Consider the following 16964-nt stretch of genomic DNA (forward strand, 5'->3'; position numbering starts at 1 on the left):
TTACCCCTTATGCGGTCAGCCGTGCTGCCTCTCTCTACCTTAAACCAGTGTTCAGGCGTCTGGCTCTGTCATATAAATTACATAATTTTTTTTTCTTGATGCAACAAGCCTTATGAACGATGTTGATGGCAAGACACATCACAAAGCAACATCCTGACTATTTGAGATCTGGAGAATTGTGAAAGGGCCAAAGATGTTGAGATGAGGCAGATGTGACCAGAGAAGATGACTGAAGACAAGAGCAGAGAAATGCTGTACTAAACCCACAAATTTGGGGAATTTCTAAACAAATTTGACTTGTTTAAAATCAATTTGCTCATGCAGAGTTACAAATTTCCCAATGCTAAAAGTTGGGTCTGGTTCAGTTAATAATTGGGTCAAAGCCCAAGGATGAGCCATCAGCTTAGATTAGTCATCTCATGATGAAGTTATAGGTTCAGCAAATTAGAAGTTAGATAACCTATTGCCTGCTCGGTAGTAGGTGGGGTACAGCTATAATACCCACAGGGAGCTGGCCTTTATTTAGGTGATGAAGCTGGACATGGGGTGCCAATACATGATTGAAGACATTCCTAGAGTGCTGAATTCTGAGGTCAACTATGAAGAGATTGATTGCCCTCTAGAGTGGAAGAACGGCAATGTGTGTAGCCTTAAAACTTCAACAATTAGCAAGAAAGCCTAAGCTTTATCCTTGGACAAATACCACACCACCATAAAATGCTTCTGATGCTGATGGATATGTTTTAACCCCTTTATAATATCAGGCATAATAGTTTGTCGATATCAAACACCTTCCCTTTGATGTGGACTCCAGCGGTGAGCCCACATCTTTCTTGGCACATGTCAGCTGTTTTGAACAGCTGACATGTGCCCACAAAAGCCATGGGTGGAATCACGATCCACCCATGACTGCTAACCCGTTAAATGCCACTGTCAAACTCTTACAGTGGCATTTAACACGGGTTTCCGGCAAGCGCACCAGAAGTCCAACCCATCGGTGACCCCCGTCACATGATTGCGGCTCACTGATGGGTTGACATGACAACCAGAAATCTCCTGCCGACCTCTATGGTTGTCACTGCCAGATTGCTATGAATACAGCCCAGTGGTCAGCGCTCATAGCAAGTCAGAAATTCTGCTACATACAGGCGATCTGATCGTCAACTGTATGCAGCAGAAAAGATTATGGCAGCTTCTAGTCTCCCATGGAGACTATTGAAGCATGCAAACATTTTAACAAAATGTTTTTAAAAATATGAAAAAAATATACACAAGTTCAAATCACCCCCCCTTTTGCCTCATTCAATATAAAACAGTTAAAAAAAAATCAAACATACACATATTTGTTATCCCTGAGTTCAGAATTGCCCAATCTATCAATAAAAAAGAATTAACCCAATTGCTAAATGGCGCAACAAGAAAAAAGTCAAAATGCAAGAATTATGTTTTTTTGGTTGCTGCAACTTTGAATTAAAATGCAATAATGGGTGATCAAAAGACTGTATCTGCACCAAAATGGTATAATTAAAAACATCAGATCAGCGCGCAAACAATAAGCCCTCACCCAACCCAAGATCACAAAAAATGGAGAAGTTATGGGTTTCGGAAACTGGCGCAAATTTTTTTTAACAAACTTTGGAATTTTTTTCACCACTTAAATAAACCCTAGACATATCTGGTGTCTATGAACTCGTAATGACCTGGAGAATTATAATGGCAGGTCAGGTTTAGAATTTAGTAAACATACTAAAAAAAGCAAAACAACAACAATTGTGGAATTGCACTTTTTTGCAATTTCATTGCACTTGGAATTTTTTTCCTGTTCTCCAGTACATGTTATGTTAAAACCAATAATGTTGCTCAAAAGTACCCCTCATCCTCCCAATAAAAAACAAGCCCTCAAATGGCCAAATTGACCAAAAAGCAAAAATGCTATGGCTCTGGGAAGAAGGGGAGCAAAAAATGAAAACGCAAAAATGAAAATACCTCCGGTCATGAAGGGGTTAAGCCTATGCCTCTGTAAACTCCAGAAGGCTTTCAACTACTCTCTTATTTTCCATTTAACATTGGGGTATATCAGGAAACATCAGCCAGGGGATAAATACAGCTCAGAATCAGCCTCATCGACCAACACCATCTTGGTTAGTGGGTTCTGCATGATTGATAACATATCATAGGCAATGCATAATGCCCATAACTCTCTGACAAGATCCCAACATAATCATGAATATTAATGTTATGGGAGTTGTAACAGTATCAGGAGGATTGAGTCAAAACCTAGAAAAAAATAGCAAAAAGTTGGCTTAAAACAAACAAGATGAAGGCGGAAACCCAGATCCCTATCCTTTATCGAAGACTGATTAAAATGGCTATTATTAAGGGTTTTAATACTCGAAATGTGTAAGCACTATAGATTCTTTTAACATGTGCTCATTCTGTTATATTGGTGCTGGAGAACATGCCTTTATGAACCATTTAGAGCTATTTGACCTGGACACCAGACCAGCAGTGCATACCCCGTCCACAACATTCAGACCACAGACTGTCTACCTTCGAAGTTTCCTGGGATATTTATCTCTAACACTGGAATGGTGAGCTCAACTAACCCACTTTCTAATGTATATTTGCCAAATGGCACATTACAAGAATTGGTTGATATAGAATAATCTATGATATGAGTTATTAGTCTTACTAGAAGGTGGGCCTGCTGATCCATTATTCTAAGGTTTTCAGGCTCAGGTCCTATGCAATCATTGTCATGACCTATCCTAAAACCTGTGCACTGACTACAAGTTCTCAATCATGACCTTCCTGTCCTTCAGACTTAAAATGATTTCCCATACAAAAATCCATACAGGTCATAATAACTGCAGCATGAGATCTGGGCTTTCATGCTACAAAAGTAAACCAGCATGAAGATCCGAGCAGATCTCTGAATGACTGAGCACCAGATAAGTGACACTTCATGGGTGGAGTTGGAGCCACAACTCTAGACAAGCTCCTGCCTGGGGGTTATCTCAGTACATACAAACAAATAAATTGCTAAATATCTTGTTCCCTAAATGCAATTAAAAAAATCAAGTTATTGATTTACCCATATCTTGGATCCAAAGCAATGGCTCTGGGGTGTTCCATTCCACCGGCTATCAACGTCGCTCTCATTTTGCCATCTAATTTAGCAACTTCGATTTGGTCCAAATTGCTATCTATCCAATACATGTTCCCAGCTATCCAGTCTATCGCTAAGCCCTCAGGTGTGGCCAGACCGTGCTGAATGACAACTTCAATTCCACTTACACCTAGAAAAAGAGGAGAAACATTTTACCATCATTAATTTAGCACAGAGATATGCGAGCAGTTATTAGCGGCTTCAGTCACGCCCATCATTTATACATTAAACTGTGGAGGAAATCATTAGCAGTCAGGATGAAAAGAGGATCTGAAGTCACTTTGCTTGTGAAGCTTAGGGTCCAGTTACACATAGCGACGCTCCAGCGATCCCGACAACGATACAACCTAGTAAGGATCGCTGGTACATCGCTACATGGTCGCTAGTAAGCTGTCAAACAGGTAGATCTCTTCAACAATACAGCGATCCGTATAACGACCTCGGCGGTCATTGGGACCTTGTCACACAGCAGCTATTCTGAACGATTCCAGCCTGCGTCCCTGAGTTCTGCGTCACCAACGAGGTCGCTCGTCGGCGTCAAGCACAGCGATGCATGCTGGCCAGCGGGACACCAATGATCAAAAAATGGCCGAGGACTTTCGAGCATGATCAGCGATATTCAGTGGGGAGCCGGTCGCCCCTATGTGTCACACGTAGTGAGATCGCTGGCGAGGTCGCTGTTGCTTCACAAAACCTGTGACGTTTCAGCGATCTCGTTAACAATCGCCTTTAGAAAGAGACATTGATTAATTGGAGCAGAAAACATATCCTTCAATGTACATTACCAATCATTCATTCATCCAATCAATCATCAATTCATATGTTAACTTTCGAGCAATTTTTCTATTTTTCAGCTATAGATTTCTGAGTGTCGTAAGTTTTTTATTGTTCCCTCGACAAAGCCGTATGGAGGACACATAAATCTTGTGATTTGGAGGAACGAACTGTAGTTTTGAAAGTTTTCCATGGCATTAATTAACTGTCCATAATGAGCCTGAAAATGGGTAAAGAGAATAAAAAAATATTCCGCCAATTCAGGTTTGTTTTTATAGTGTTCACTATGTGGAGAAACAAATTATTTTTCTTTTTTACGTTTTACTACCTGGAAAGAGTATTTTTAGAGGCAAGCAGTAGGTTTTCTTCAAGATATATGTGCATTTTGATTGCTTTTTATTCCATTTTTATGAGGAAGCGAGGTGACTTTTTTTGTTTTGTTTTACTTTTTATAAGCCATTTATTATGTGTGAAATTTTAAGTTTTGACTTTTACAAATGTAGAAATGGCAACTATGTTAACTTATTAGATGTTTTTAATTTGCAGAAAAGTCTTGATTTGTCTTTTATTTGTTTTTTTTTATACTTATAAATATTCTTAAACTTTTTTTCACGCATTCTTTTTTACTCCAACTAAAATCTGTGGTCTTTTTTACTGTAAAGTAGCTACCTCTGTTTTGCAGTCTATTATTATTTTAGTATTCTCGGTGATTACTAGGAGTACAAAGATGGCAGACACTATAATTTAAGTAATCCCCGATGATGGAATGTTTTGGAAAACTAATGATGAACAATGTAAACTAAAAGAAAAATGTTATACTGATTACAAGAATATTTTTATGGTGCTATCATCTATTTCATTGCTCTCAGGAAAATGACTATAATTTTCCCTACGGCTGATCATAGAAGGTCAAACCTTGAATACCATTTCTTTTTCTTTTTTTCATAAATAGATTTAGGCTTTTGATTGATTTCTTATTGTTAAACATCTTTATATCAGTGGATGCAGAATATGTGACATAAATAAGAAGAAAACAAGGATTGGGCATGAATGTAACTACTTTATAGAATTATAAGTGGGGGGTTTCTTTTAATCTGTAGACTTCACAGGCTTTTAATCTCCGCTTTGTGGAGAATATGAAATAAGGAAACGTGTATTATAATTCGCTATACTCAGATGTGTATCTTTGAAGAAATGAAATTAGAGGGAAATACTGTATATGTGTTTTTTTATTCCAATCAAAATTAGAAAAAATATTATGAGCATGAAAGATAATTTGCACTTAAAAAGGAAAATAATAAAATTGACGTGTTTTGAAGTGCTTAATTCATGTTTGAGGCTTAATTTCTAGTTTTAACAAGATTTTACTGTATGAATCTGTAAAACATGTTGAGTAAGTTTGCAAAGGTTTTGGTTGAGTTTTTTTTATTTAGCAATTGTGTCTGCAAATTGTAATTGGAGCTATGAAGGACCCTCAGAAGTAAAAAATCAAGGCACCCTGTCATAATGTAAAGACCTAAAATAAATTGGAATGTAACCAAAATTGTTATTGCTCCAATTTTCCACCATGAATGGCATCTATGCAGACCTATGTGCTTCCATGGTACCATATGTAACCTGCAAAATCTGATCTTAAAGACATGCATTAAGACTAGATTCACATTTGCGGTTTAGTCCGTTGCGGTTGATGCGCATACATCCCCATACGTCCTGTGTACAGTACCTATCTTTAACATGGGGTACACAGGGACATGCGTTTGTATGCGTTCGGATGCGTTTGCGTCTTTTTGCGGTATGCGGTGGGGCGCGCCGAACGCAACTTGTTGCATTTTTTGTGGCGTCAAATTTCCACTGTAATCCGCATGCGGATGACTGCGGATGACGTGTGTAAAAAAAACGCATTACTGGCTATGGAAATGCAAGCGTACGCAACGACATGCGTGCTCTTTGCGTTTGCATACGCAAGAATTTACAAAAGACACGCCCATTGGGTGTGGCTTCTGTAAATTCAAAAATTCACCGGAAAAATAGCACTTGCCTATCTTCCGCAACCGCAAACGCATGCATGCGTTTGCATGTGTTTCTGCCTGCATTTGCGGTTGCGGACGATACGCTGCCGACTCAACCGCAAATGTGAACCAAGCCTAATCCATTTCTTTTCTCCTATCTTGCCCTTTCTTAAAGGGAACTTATCAGCCACTATTGCAGCCTGGCATATAATTCTCTGAAACATTCTGGTGTTTCAGAGATCATATACGTTGAGGATCCGTCAGGGGACCATAATCGGAGACCAGTGTAGTCCATCTCCACCCCAGCCAGCTCTTCCCAGCGCTGCTGTAGATGATTGTCAGGTATCTCCCTATGACACATGAAGGAGAAAGCTGTCAATCATCTGTAACAGTGCTGTGAAGAGCCGACCTGGCACCTTAGCCGGCAATCAGACTAGATCTTCAAAATATATTATTAAATTATACAATATTTGAAATGATAATGCAAAAATAATATACCTGATTGTGATTATGTAGCAGGCAGTGACCACAATAACCATAACTCATCTCTCGAATCTCCCACCAGTGGTCCATGAAATTTACATTTCAAATAACTAAGGGCTGGGTTACTGTCTTAAAAGTGTAGGAAATTCACTAATTATGCTAGAAACTGTCACCTTTTTAATCTTTTTGAATTTTTTTTTCTTTTAATCTGGAATCATGGTTGGATGAGTGTCTCTCAGGGACTTTAACAGCGGGCACAATGTAGTCAGGTGGGTAACGTTCCCCTGGAATTCACCAAACCCAGACTCCTCCATCAGATGCCAAATAGAGAAGTGCGATCCATCACTGCACAAAACCTGTTTCCACTTTTTCCATAGTCCAGTAGTGGCAGCTTTACACCACTCGATTCAATGCCTGGCATTGTGCTTGATGATGTAAGGCTGCATGTAGCTGCTCAGCCATGAAAGTCCTGGTGGGGGAGCGGTGTTTGGGCTGATGTTATACCAGAAGATCTGGACTCTGCAGTTATGAAGTCAGCAGAGTGGTGGTGACTTTTCTGCCCTCTTTTCCCCAGCACTCAGCCCCCCATTCTGTAATGTTATGGAGTCTCCATTTTGTGGCTGAGTTGCAGCGGTTCTTTCCACTTTTCAATAATATCTCTCACAGATGCCGGGGGAAATTTAGCAGAAAGAAATGTCATTTATGGACTTGTTACACTGACAGTTCTTAATATAGGACTGTGCTGGCATCAGGGAGATCTGTACCACTGACAGCACTGTCACATGGTAGTATAGGCTGATGGCATGGCGGGGGGAGGGAAGAAGCTATACACTGGAGGCAATGGGGTTGGATGTTATACACTGGGGGCAATAGAACTGGATGCTATACACTGGGGGCAATGGGACTGGATGATATACACTGGGAGCAATGGGGCTGGATGTTATACACTGGGGCAATGGGACTGGATGCTATACCCTGAGGCACTGGGACTGGATGTTATACACTGGGGGCAACGGGACTGGATGTTATACACTGGGACAATGGGAATGGATGTTATACATTGGGGGCAATGGGGCTGGCTGTTATACCCTGGGGGCAATGGGGATGGATGCTATACACTGGGAGCAATGGGGCTGGATGTTATACAATGAGGGTAATGGGACTGGATATTAAACACGGTGGTCAATGGGGCTGGATGTTAGACACTGGTGGCAATGGGGCTGGATGTTATACACTAGGGGTAATGGAGCTGGATGTTATACACTGGGGCAATGGGACTGGATGTTAAATAATTGGGGCAATGGGACTGGATGTTATACACTGGGGCAATGGGGCTGGATGTTAAACACTGGGGGCAATGGGACTGGATGTTATACACTGGGGGCAATGGGACTGGAAGTTATACACTGGGGACAATGGGGCTGGATGTTATACACTGAGGGCAATGGGACTGGATGTTAAACACTGGGGGCAATGGGACTGGATGTTATACACTGGGGTCAATGGGACTGGATGTTATACACTGGGGCAATGGGGCTGGATGTTATACACTGGGGTCAATGGGACTGGATGTTATACACTGGGGCAACGGGACTGGATGTTATACACTGGGGCAACGGGACTGGATGTTATACACTGGGGCAATGGGACTGGATGTTATAACCTGGGGGCAGTGGGGATGGACGTTATACACTGGGGTCAATGGGACTGGATGTTAGACACTGAGGGTAATGGCACTGGATATTAAACACTGGGGTCAATGGGGCTGGATGTTATACACTGGGGGCATGGGACTGGATGTTATACCCTGGGGGCAATGGGGCTGGAAGTTATACACTGGGGGCAATGGGAATGGATGTTATACACTGGGGGCATGGGACTGGATGTTATACCCTGGGGGCAATGGAGCTGGATGTTATACACTGGGGCAATGGGACTGGATGTTAAACAATGGGGGCAATGGGACTGGATGTTATATACTGGGGACAATGGGGCTGGATATACACTGAGGGCAATGGGGCTGTGTTATGATTGAGTCACCGTAGGAGGCAGACACAAAAATAGAAGCTACGTCCAGAAAACCAGAGAAGTTGGCAACTATCAGATTGCAGACCCCTGAACCTATCAACACAACTAGCAGTAGCCGTGGGGGGTTCCTATGGTGCCCTAGACCCCTCGATCACAGCCGGAGAGCTAAATAGCCTAAAGACAGAAAAGGAAATCTAAACTGCCCCAGAGCAGACCCCAAAGTAAAAGGCAGCCCCCAACATATAATGACGGTGAAGCAAGATGAAAAAACACTCACACAGATAGAAAGATAGGCTGAGCAAACGATGGGGCCCAAGCTAACTAAACAGAACAGGAAAGGAAGGTTGCTGTCTGCAATCTGCCAAAACCCTATCAAAAACATAAGCCAACAAGCTGATATGGAAAAAGACCCTGAAGCAGCTAGGCTTCAAAAACTAAATCAGCACTCAGGTATTTTCAGAAGACAGAGCTAAAGGAATTCAGCTCACCCCAGCAGGGAATGGCAGAAATCCAGAAAAACAAAGCAAAACAAAGTCAAAGCACAAATGCAAAAAGCCGAGTAGAAAACTTAGCTTTAGAAGAGCAGGAATTCAGACTGGTCTCCAAGGATCCCACAGAGAAATCACCCGCAGGGCAGAAGGGCGTCGGCGGCCTTATATCCAGTCAGTAACTCCACTCAGCCAGTCATCATCATTAGGCTCAGGTGTTTGATAATCAGGCTCACTACCTTTCTTTACCAGAAGAGGGAGTTCATCGGGCCTCAGTACTGAAGGGGAAAATGAACTCACAACAGTACCCCCCCTTGAGGAGGGGTCACCGAACCCTCATCCATGCCACCAGGGCGATCCGGGTGAGCCCGATGAAAGGCACGCACCAATCTTTTGGCATGAATATCAGAGGCAGAGACCCAGGAATTATCCTCCTGACCATAACCCTTCCACTTAACCAAATACTGGAGTCTCCGTCTAGCCAGACGGGAATCCAGTACTTTCTCTACCTCATATTCCATGTTACCTTCAACCAATACAGGGTCTGGAAGTGCCACAACCGGAACAACAGGTTCAACAAACCTCTTCAACAAAGATTTATGGAACACATTATGGATTTTAAATGTGACAGGAAGAGCCAAACGAAAAGAGACCGGATTAATAATCTCCAAAATCTTGTAAGGTCCAATAAATCTAGGCTTAAACTTAGGAGAAGCCACCTTCATAGCAATATTTTTTGATGATAACCACACCATATCACCAACCTTAAACTGGGGACCAATGGTCCTATGACGGTTGGAAAACCGCTGGGCCTTTTCCTGGGAGAGAGATAACTTATCCACCACTTGGTCCCAGATCTGGTGCATTCTCTCCACCACAGTGTCAACACCTGGGCAGGCAGAGGGCTCCACCTGCCCTGAAGAAAATCGAGGATGAAACCCAAAGTTACAAAAAAAAGGTGACATCAAAGTGGCAGAACTAGCTCTATTATTTAAAGCAAATTCGGCCAAGGGCAAAAATGAAACCCTATCATCCTGATCAGCAGAAATAAAACATCTCAAATATGACTCCAAGGTCTGGTTTGTTCTCTCTGTCTGCCCATTGGTCTGAGGGTGAAAAGCAGAGGAGAAGGACAACTGAATTCCCAGCTTGGAAAAGAAAGTTCTCCAAAATCTAGACACAAACTGAACTCCTCTGTCAGATACAATGTTCTCAGGAATCCCGTGCAAGCGAACCACCTGTTGCAAAAACAGGGGCACCAACTCAGAGGAAGACGGCAACTTAGAGAGTGGTACAAGATGAACCATCTTAGAGAACCTATCACAAATCACCCAAATAACAGTCATCCTTTGAGAGACAGGCATATCAGAGATGAAATCCATTAAAATATGGGTCCATGGCCTCTTGGGGACAGGCAAAGGCATCAACAACCCACTAGAGCGAGAACACAATTTAGACCGGGAGCACGTCCCACAGGACTGAACAAAATTCCTGACATCACGAGACAAGGAGGGCCACCAAAAAGACCGACTCACCAGATCTCTAGTACCAAAAATACCTGGATGACCAGCCAAAGCAGAGCAATGAACTTCAGACATCACTCTCTTCTTCCACTGGTCAGGAACATACAACTTTCCACTGGGACAACGCTCAGGTTTGTCCTCCTGGAACTCTTCCAGAGCACGTCTCAAATCGGGCGGGATGGCAGAAAGAACTACCCCTTCGCCTAAGATGGTAGCAGGCTTCGTCACCACAGGAGAATCAGCAAAGAAGCTCCTAGAGAGGGCGTCTGCCTTGACATTCTAAGTTCCAGGAAGAAAAGAAACCACAAAATCAAAACGTGTAAAAAACAAGGCCCACCTAGCCTGTCTAGGGTTCAAACGCTTATCCGACTCTAGGTAAATCAAATTCTTGTGGTCAGTGAGGACCACGACTTGATGCTTAGCTCCCTCCAACCAATGTCTCCACTCCTCAAATGCCCATTTCATGGCCAACAGTTCCCGATTCCCCACATCATAGTTACGTTCAGATGGAGAGAACTTTCTGGAAAAGAAAGCACAGGGATTCATTTTAGATGTTACAGGATCTTTTTGGGACAAAACAGCTCCTGCACCAATCTCAGAAGCATCCACCTCTACCTGGAACGGAAGTGAGACATCAGGTTGCCGCAAAACCGGGGCGGATGTGAATCTTAGCGTCAGCTCCTGAAAGGAAGAAACAGCCTCCGGAGACCAATTTAACACATCAGCACCCTTCTTAGTCAAATCAGTCAATGGCTTGGCAATACTAGAAAATCTTGCTATAAATTTCCGATAAAAATTAGCAAAACCCAAAAACTTCAGGAGGGCCTTCAAAGAAGTGGGCTGAACCCAATCGTAAATGGCCTGTACCTTGGCCGAGTCCATTTCAATAGTTGACGGGGACAAAATAAATCCCAAAAAATAAATCCTCTGTACTCCAAAAAGGCATTTAGATCCTTTGACATACAGGGAATTCTCCCTCAAGATCCGGAACACAGTCCGAATATGTTCCACATGAGAATCCCAATCCTTGGAGAAGATCAAAATATCATCCAGATAGATAATCAAAAATTTATGGACAAAATCTCGGAAAATATCATTCATGAAGCACTGGAAGACAGAAGCGGCATTAGTGAGCCCAAAAGGCATCACCAGGTACTCAAAATGTCCCTCAGGAGTATTAAACGCCGTCTTCCATTCATCCCCATGCTTAATGCGAATCAGATTATACGCCCCCTGAGGTCAAGCTTGGTAAACCAGCAAGCACCTTTAACTCTGGAGAATAGATCAGAAATCAGGGGTAACGGATACTGATATTTAACAGTAATTTTGTTGAGGGCACGATAATCAATACAAGGTCTTAATGATCCATCCTTTTTGGCTACAAAAAAACCCCCGGCACCTAAGGGTGACGAGGATGGTCTAATATGACCCTTCTCCAACGCCTCCTTAATATAGGATCGCATAGCCTCGTGCTCGGGTACAGATAAATTGAAGAGCCGACCCTTGGGAAATTTACACCCCGGGCTCAGTTCAATTGCACAGTCATAACTCCTATGAGGAGGAAGAGACGCAGACTCATTCTCACTAAATACATCATAAAAGTCCGCCAAATAATCAGGAACATCATGCGACTGAGGAGAGGTGGAAAACACCGGAGCCTCACTAAAGGCACACCGACAACCCCAACTCACCACAGACACAGATTTCCAATCCAAAACTGGATTATGAATTTGTAACCAGGGAAACCCCAGAACAATAGTATCATGCAGATTATGCAACACCAAAAATCTGCAATTTTCTTGATGGTCTGGGGCGACCCGCATTACCACCTGGGTCCAAAACTGAGGTTTATTTTTAGCCAAAGGAGTAGCATCAATCCCTCTCAAAGGGATAGGCGTCTGCAGAGGTGTCATCGGAAATCCACAACGTTTAGCAAAATCCAAGTCCATTAGGTTTAGGGCTGCTCCCGAATCCACAAAAGCCTTGGCGGAAAATGTGGACAGGGAGCAGATCAGAGTAATAGCCAGAAGAAACTTAGGTTGAACACCACCAACAGAAAACGTGTGCGCAAAGCGTTTCTCTCGTTTAGGACAGACAGAAATAATATACGAGGCATCTCCACAGAAAAAACACAACTTATTATGCCTTCTGAACTCCTGACGCTGCTCTCTGGACAAAACTCTATCACATTGCATAGGTTCAGACATTTGTTCAACAGGTGGCAACACCTCTCGTGCAGTTTTGCGTTCGCGCAAACGCCGATCAACCTGAATACCTAATGACATAGAATCGTCAAGACCAGAGGGAACAGGAAATCCCACCATAGTATCTTTTACGGTTTCTGACAACCCCTTCCGAAAGAGAGCAGCCAAGGCATTATCATTCCAGGTAGTAAGTACTGCCCATTTTCGGAATTTTTGACAGTACAATTCTGCAGAATCTCGACCCTGGTTCAATGCCAGCAGGGTCTTTTCAGCCTGATCAATGGCATTAAGTTCGTCATACAACAACCCCAAGGCTTGAAAAAATGCGTTCACATTAGTCAGAATAGGATCATCTGGTTTCAAAGAAAACGCCCAATCCTGGGGATCGCCACGCACCAAAGAGATGACAATTTTAACCTGCTGCGCGGAGCTCCCTGACGAGTTAGGCTTCAAGGCAAAAAATAATTTACAATTATTTTTGAAATTCAAAAATTTAGACCGATCCCCAAAAAATGCATCAGGTGTAGTAATGTTTGGTTCAGCAGCATGTGAATGAGCAAGGTAGGCGGAAATTCCCTGCTCTTCGCAGCGAGCTGCTCCACACGATCAGACAATTGCTTTATCTCCATTGAGAGAAAAAAAAATTCCCCCTACGGCCTCAGAGATATAGAGGAAAAAATATACACACCTTTTTTTTTTTTTAAATTCTTTCCTGCTATTGAGTACCCTAGGATCTGCGGTATGGCGGGTGATTCTGTTATGATTGAGTCACCGTAGGAGGCAGACACAAAAATAGAAGCTACGTCCAGAAAACCAGAGAAGTTGGCAACTATCAGATTGCAGACCCCTGAACCTATCAACACAACTAGCAGTAGCCGTGGGGGGTTCCTATGGTGCCCTAGACCCCTCGATCACAGCCGGAGAGCTAAATAGCCTAAAGACAGAAAAGGAAATCTAAACTGCCCCAGAGCAGACCCCAAAGTAAAAGACAGCCCCCAACATATAATGACAGTGAAGCAAGATGAAAAAACACTCACACAGATAGAAAGATAGGCTGAGCAAACGATGGGGCCCAAGCTAACTAAACAGAACAGGAAAGGAAGGTTGCTGTCTGCAATCTGCCAAAACCCTATCAAAAACATAAGCCAACAAGCTGATATGGAAAAAGACCCTGAAGCAGCTAGGCTTCAAAAACTAAATCAGCACTCAGGTATTTTCAGAAGACAGAGCTAAAGGAATTCAGCTCACCCCAGCAGGGAATGGCAGAAATCCAGAAAAACAAAGCAAAACAAAGTCAAAGCACAAATGCAAAAAGCCGAGCAGAAAACTTAGCTTTAGAAGAGCAGGAATTCAGACTGGTCTCCAAGGATCCCACAGAGAAATCACCCACAGGGCAGAAGGGCGTCGGCGGCCTTATATCCAGTCAGTAACTCCACTCAGCCAGTCATCATCATTAGGCTCAGGTGTTTGATAATCAGGCTCACTACCTTTCTTTACCAGAAGAGGGAGTTCATCGGGCCTCAGTAGTGAAGGGGAAAATGAACTCACAACAGGGCTGGATGTTATACACTGGGGGCAATGGGGCTGTATGTTATACACTGGGGGCAATGGGGCTGGATGTTATACACTGGGGGCAATGGGGCTGTATGTTATACACTGGGGGCAATGGGGCTGTATGTTATACACTGGGGGCAATGGGACTGGATATTATAAACTGGGGGCAATGGGACTGGATGTTATACACTGGGGCAATGGGGCTGGATGTTATACACTAGGGTCAATGGGACTGGATGTTATACACTGGGGCAACGGGACTGGATGTTATACACTGGGGCAATGGGACTGGATGCTATAACCTGGGGGCAGTGGGGCTGGATGTTATACACTGGGGGCAATGGGGCTGGATGTTATACACTGAGGGTAATGGGACTGGATATTAAACACTGGGGTCAATGGGGCTGGATGCTAGACACTGAGGGCAATAGGGTTGGATGTTATACACTGGGGCAATGGGACTGGATGTCATACCCTGGGGGCAATGGGGATGGATGTTATACACTGGGGGCAATGGGGCTGGATGTTATACACTGAGGGCAATGGGACTGGATGTTATACCCTGGGGGCAATGGGGATGGATGTTATACACTGGGGGCAATGGGGCTGGATGTTATACACTGAGGGTAATGGGACTGTATATTAAACACTGGGGTCAATGGGACTGGATGTTAGACACTGCGGGCAATAGGGCTGGATGTTATACCCTGGGGGCAATGGGACTGGATGTTAAACAATGGGGGCACTGGGACTGGATGTTATACACTGGGGTCAATGGGGCTGGATGCTAGACACTGAGGGCAATAGGGCTGGATGTTATACACTGGGGCAATGGGACTGGATGTTATACCCTGGGGGCAATGGGGCTGGATGTTATACACTGAGGGCAATGGGACTGGATGTTAGACACTGAGGGTAATGGGACTGGATATTAAACACTGGGGTCAATGGGGCTGGATGTTATACACTGGGGGCAATGGGGCTGGATGTCATACACTGGGGGCAATGGGGCTGGATGTTATACACTGGGGCAATGAGGCTGGATGTTATACACTGGGGGCAATGGGACTGGATGTTATACACTGGGGGCAATGGGGATGGATGTTAAACACTGGGGTCAATGTGACTGGGTGTTATACACTAGGATCAATGGGACTGGATGTTAAACACTGAGGGCAATGGGGCTGGATGTTATACACTGAGGGCAATGGGGCTGGATGTTATACACTGGGGTCAATGGGACTGGGTGTTATACACTGGGAGCAATGGGACTGGATGTTAAACACTGAGGGCAATGGGGCTGGATGTTATACACTGAGGGCAATGGGGCTGGATGTTATACACTGAGGCAATGGGGCTGGATGTCATACACTGGGGGCAATGGGGCTGGATGTTATACACTGGGGGCAATGGGACTGTATATTAAACACTGGAGTCAATGGGACTGGGTGTTATACACTGGGGGAATGGGGCTGAAGGAAAAACCTGCTTTCCTTTACCTTATGCTTTCTATTACCTTCTTTCATCTTTATAACCCTACAAACACACAAATATAAACCCTCAAATACAAACTGCTCAATCCTTTGCTCACACATAAAGCTCATTACTGACATGAATGTATATTAGTGACTTTACAAGTGTTCTGATTTCCAGGAATATTGATTTCCCAATGTGTACTTACCTGACGTCTCTGATAATCGACCTCTATATATTTTATCCTCCACAACATCAGTCCAGTAAAGCAAGCTCTGATTAAAATGAAAATCCAACGCAATCGTGTTTCTTAAACCAGGCACTAATAGGCTGTAATCCCTTTTATGAAGGTCGATCCGTCTAATCTCGTGACGGATGGAAAAAATGATGAAAGCTTCGAATGTTTCTGAAATGAAATTAAGCATATTATTAGTAATAAGTTCATTAAGACTCGAGATAATGACTATGAAGATGGAAACGGTAATTTGAAGACTTTGCATAGAACATGTACAGATTGGGTCCTAGCAAACTGTTAGGAACGGTGGAACGCACTAAAATAAAAAACTAATAAAGTGCATTCGCTGTTCGGGGTCTACCATGCAGTAGATGATACAACTGCTGCTAAGTGGTGGCAGGAGCAATATGGCAGTATTGTGCACAGGGTTAACCGTCACCCAAGTGCACAGAGCAATCTCTGTTAAATCACAGAGATGCCTATGAACATAAACAAAAGAGCAGAGCCTGTTAAGGTCACAAGTACTCAGAGTAGTTACACACACGGTATAAGGTCACAGGAATAGCCAAAGATGGCGGTACTAAGTCCTTCTAGACCTACGGTGTGTGTAGCGTGGCAGCCGCAAACGCTTAAGTGGGCTGCTACTGCAGCGCGGCGCAGGACACTGCCGCTAAACGACAATGCTAGACGCAAGCGCAATGTCGGACGCTAGCAGCTGTGGACAATGAAGCAGAGGCGCGGTGGCGCTGGTACTAAACTCAATCCCTCACATAAGCGTAATATCAAAGGGTAGGGGTTTCAAATGAGTCATTCACCAGAATCATGCATTCATCGTCATTCACACAGCAGCAAGTATGGTCTATACTAGCGCATGGCGGAATAGCCATGCGCGCCTTTTATAGCAGCCAGGACCTTCCGCACGCCTCCAGATCTCTGAGATGGACAAATGAGATTTGGAGCAGGACCTGAGCACATGACTGGGAGATCGTACCATGAGCATGCTTAGTAAGAGGAGAGAAGGACT

At 43.6% G+C, this 16964-nt stretch overlaps 1 protein-coding gene across 1 annotated transcript in view; it reads right to left on the bottom strand.

The window, feature by feature from the left end:
- LRP1B (LDL receptor related protein 1B) overlaps positions 1-16964 on the bottom strand; it is a 1871059-nt gene that overhangs the window by 603030 nt on the left and 1251065 nt on the right. The window contains exons 24-25 of the mRNA XM_073545568.1: positions 15914-16111; positions 3095-3299 (exon numbers count right to left, since the gene is read on the bottom strand). Of these exons, the coding sequence (XP_073401669.1) occupies positions 3095-3299; positions 15914-16111 (403 nt within the window). The remainder of the gene's footprint in view (positions 1-3094; positions 3300-15913; positions 16112-16964) is intronic.

This window comes from Dendrobates tinctorius, unplaced genomic scaffold (genome assembly GCF_039654945.1).
Source record: "Dendrobates tinctorius isolate UK_male_01 unplaced genomic scaffold, ASM3965494v1 ptg000143l, whole genome shotgun sequence".
Taxonomy (NCBI): domain Eukaryota; kingdom Metazoa; phylum Chordata; class Amphibia; order Anura; family Dendrobatidae; genus Dendrobates; species Dendrobates tinctorius.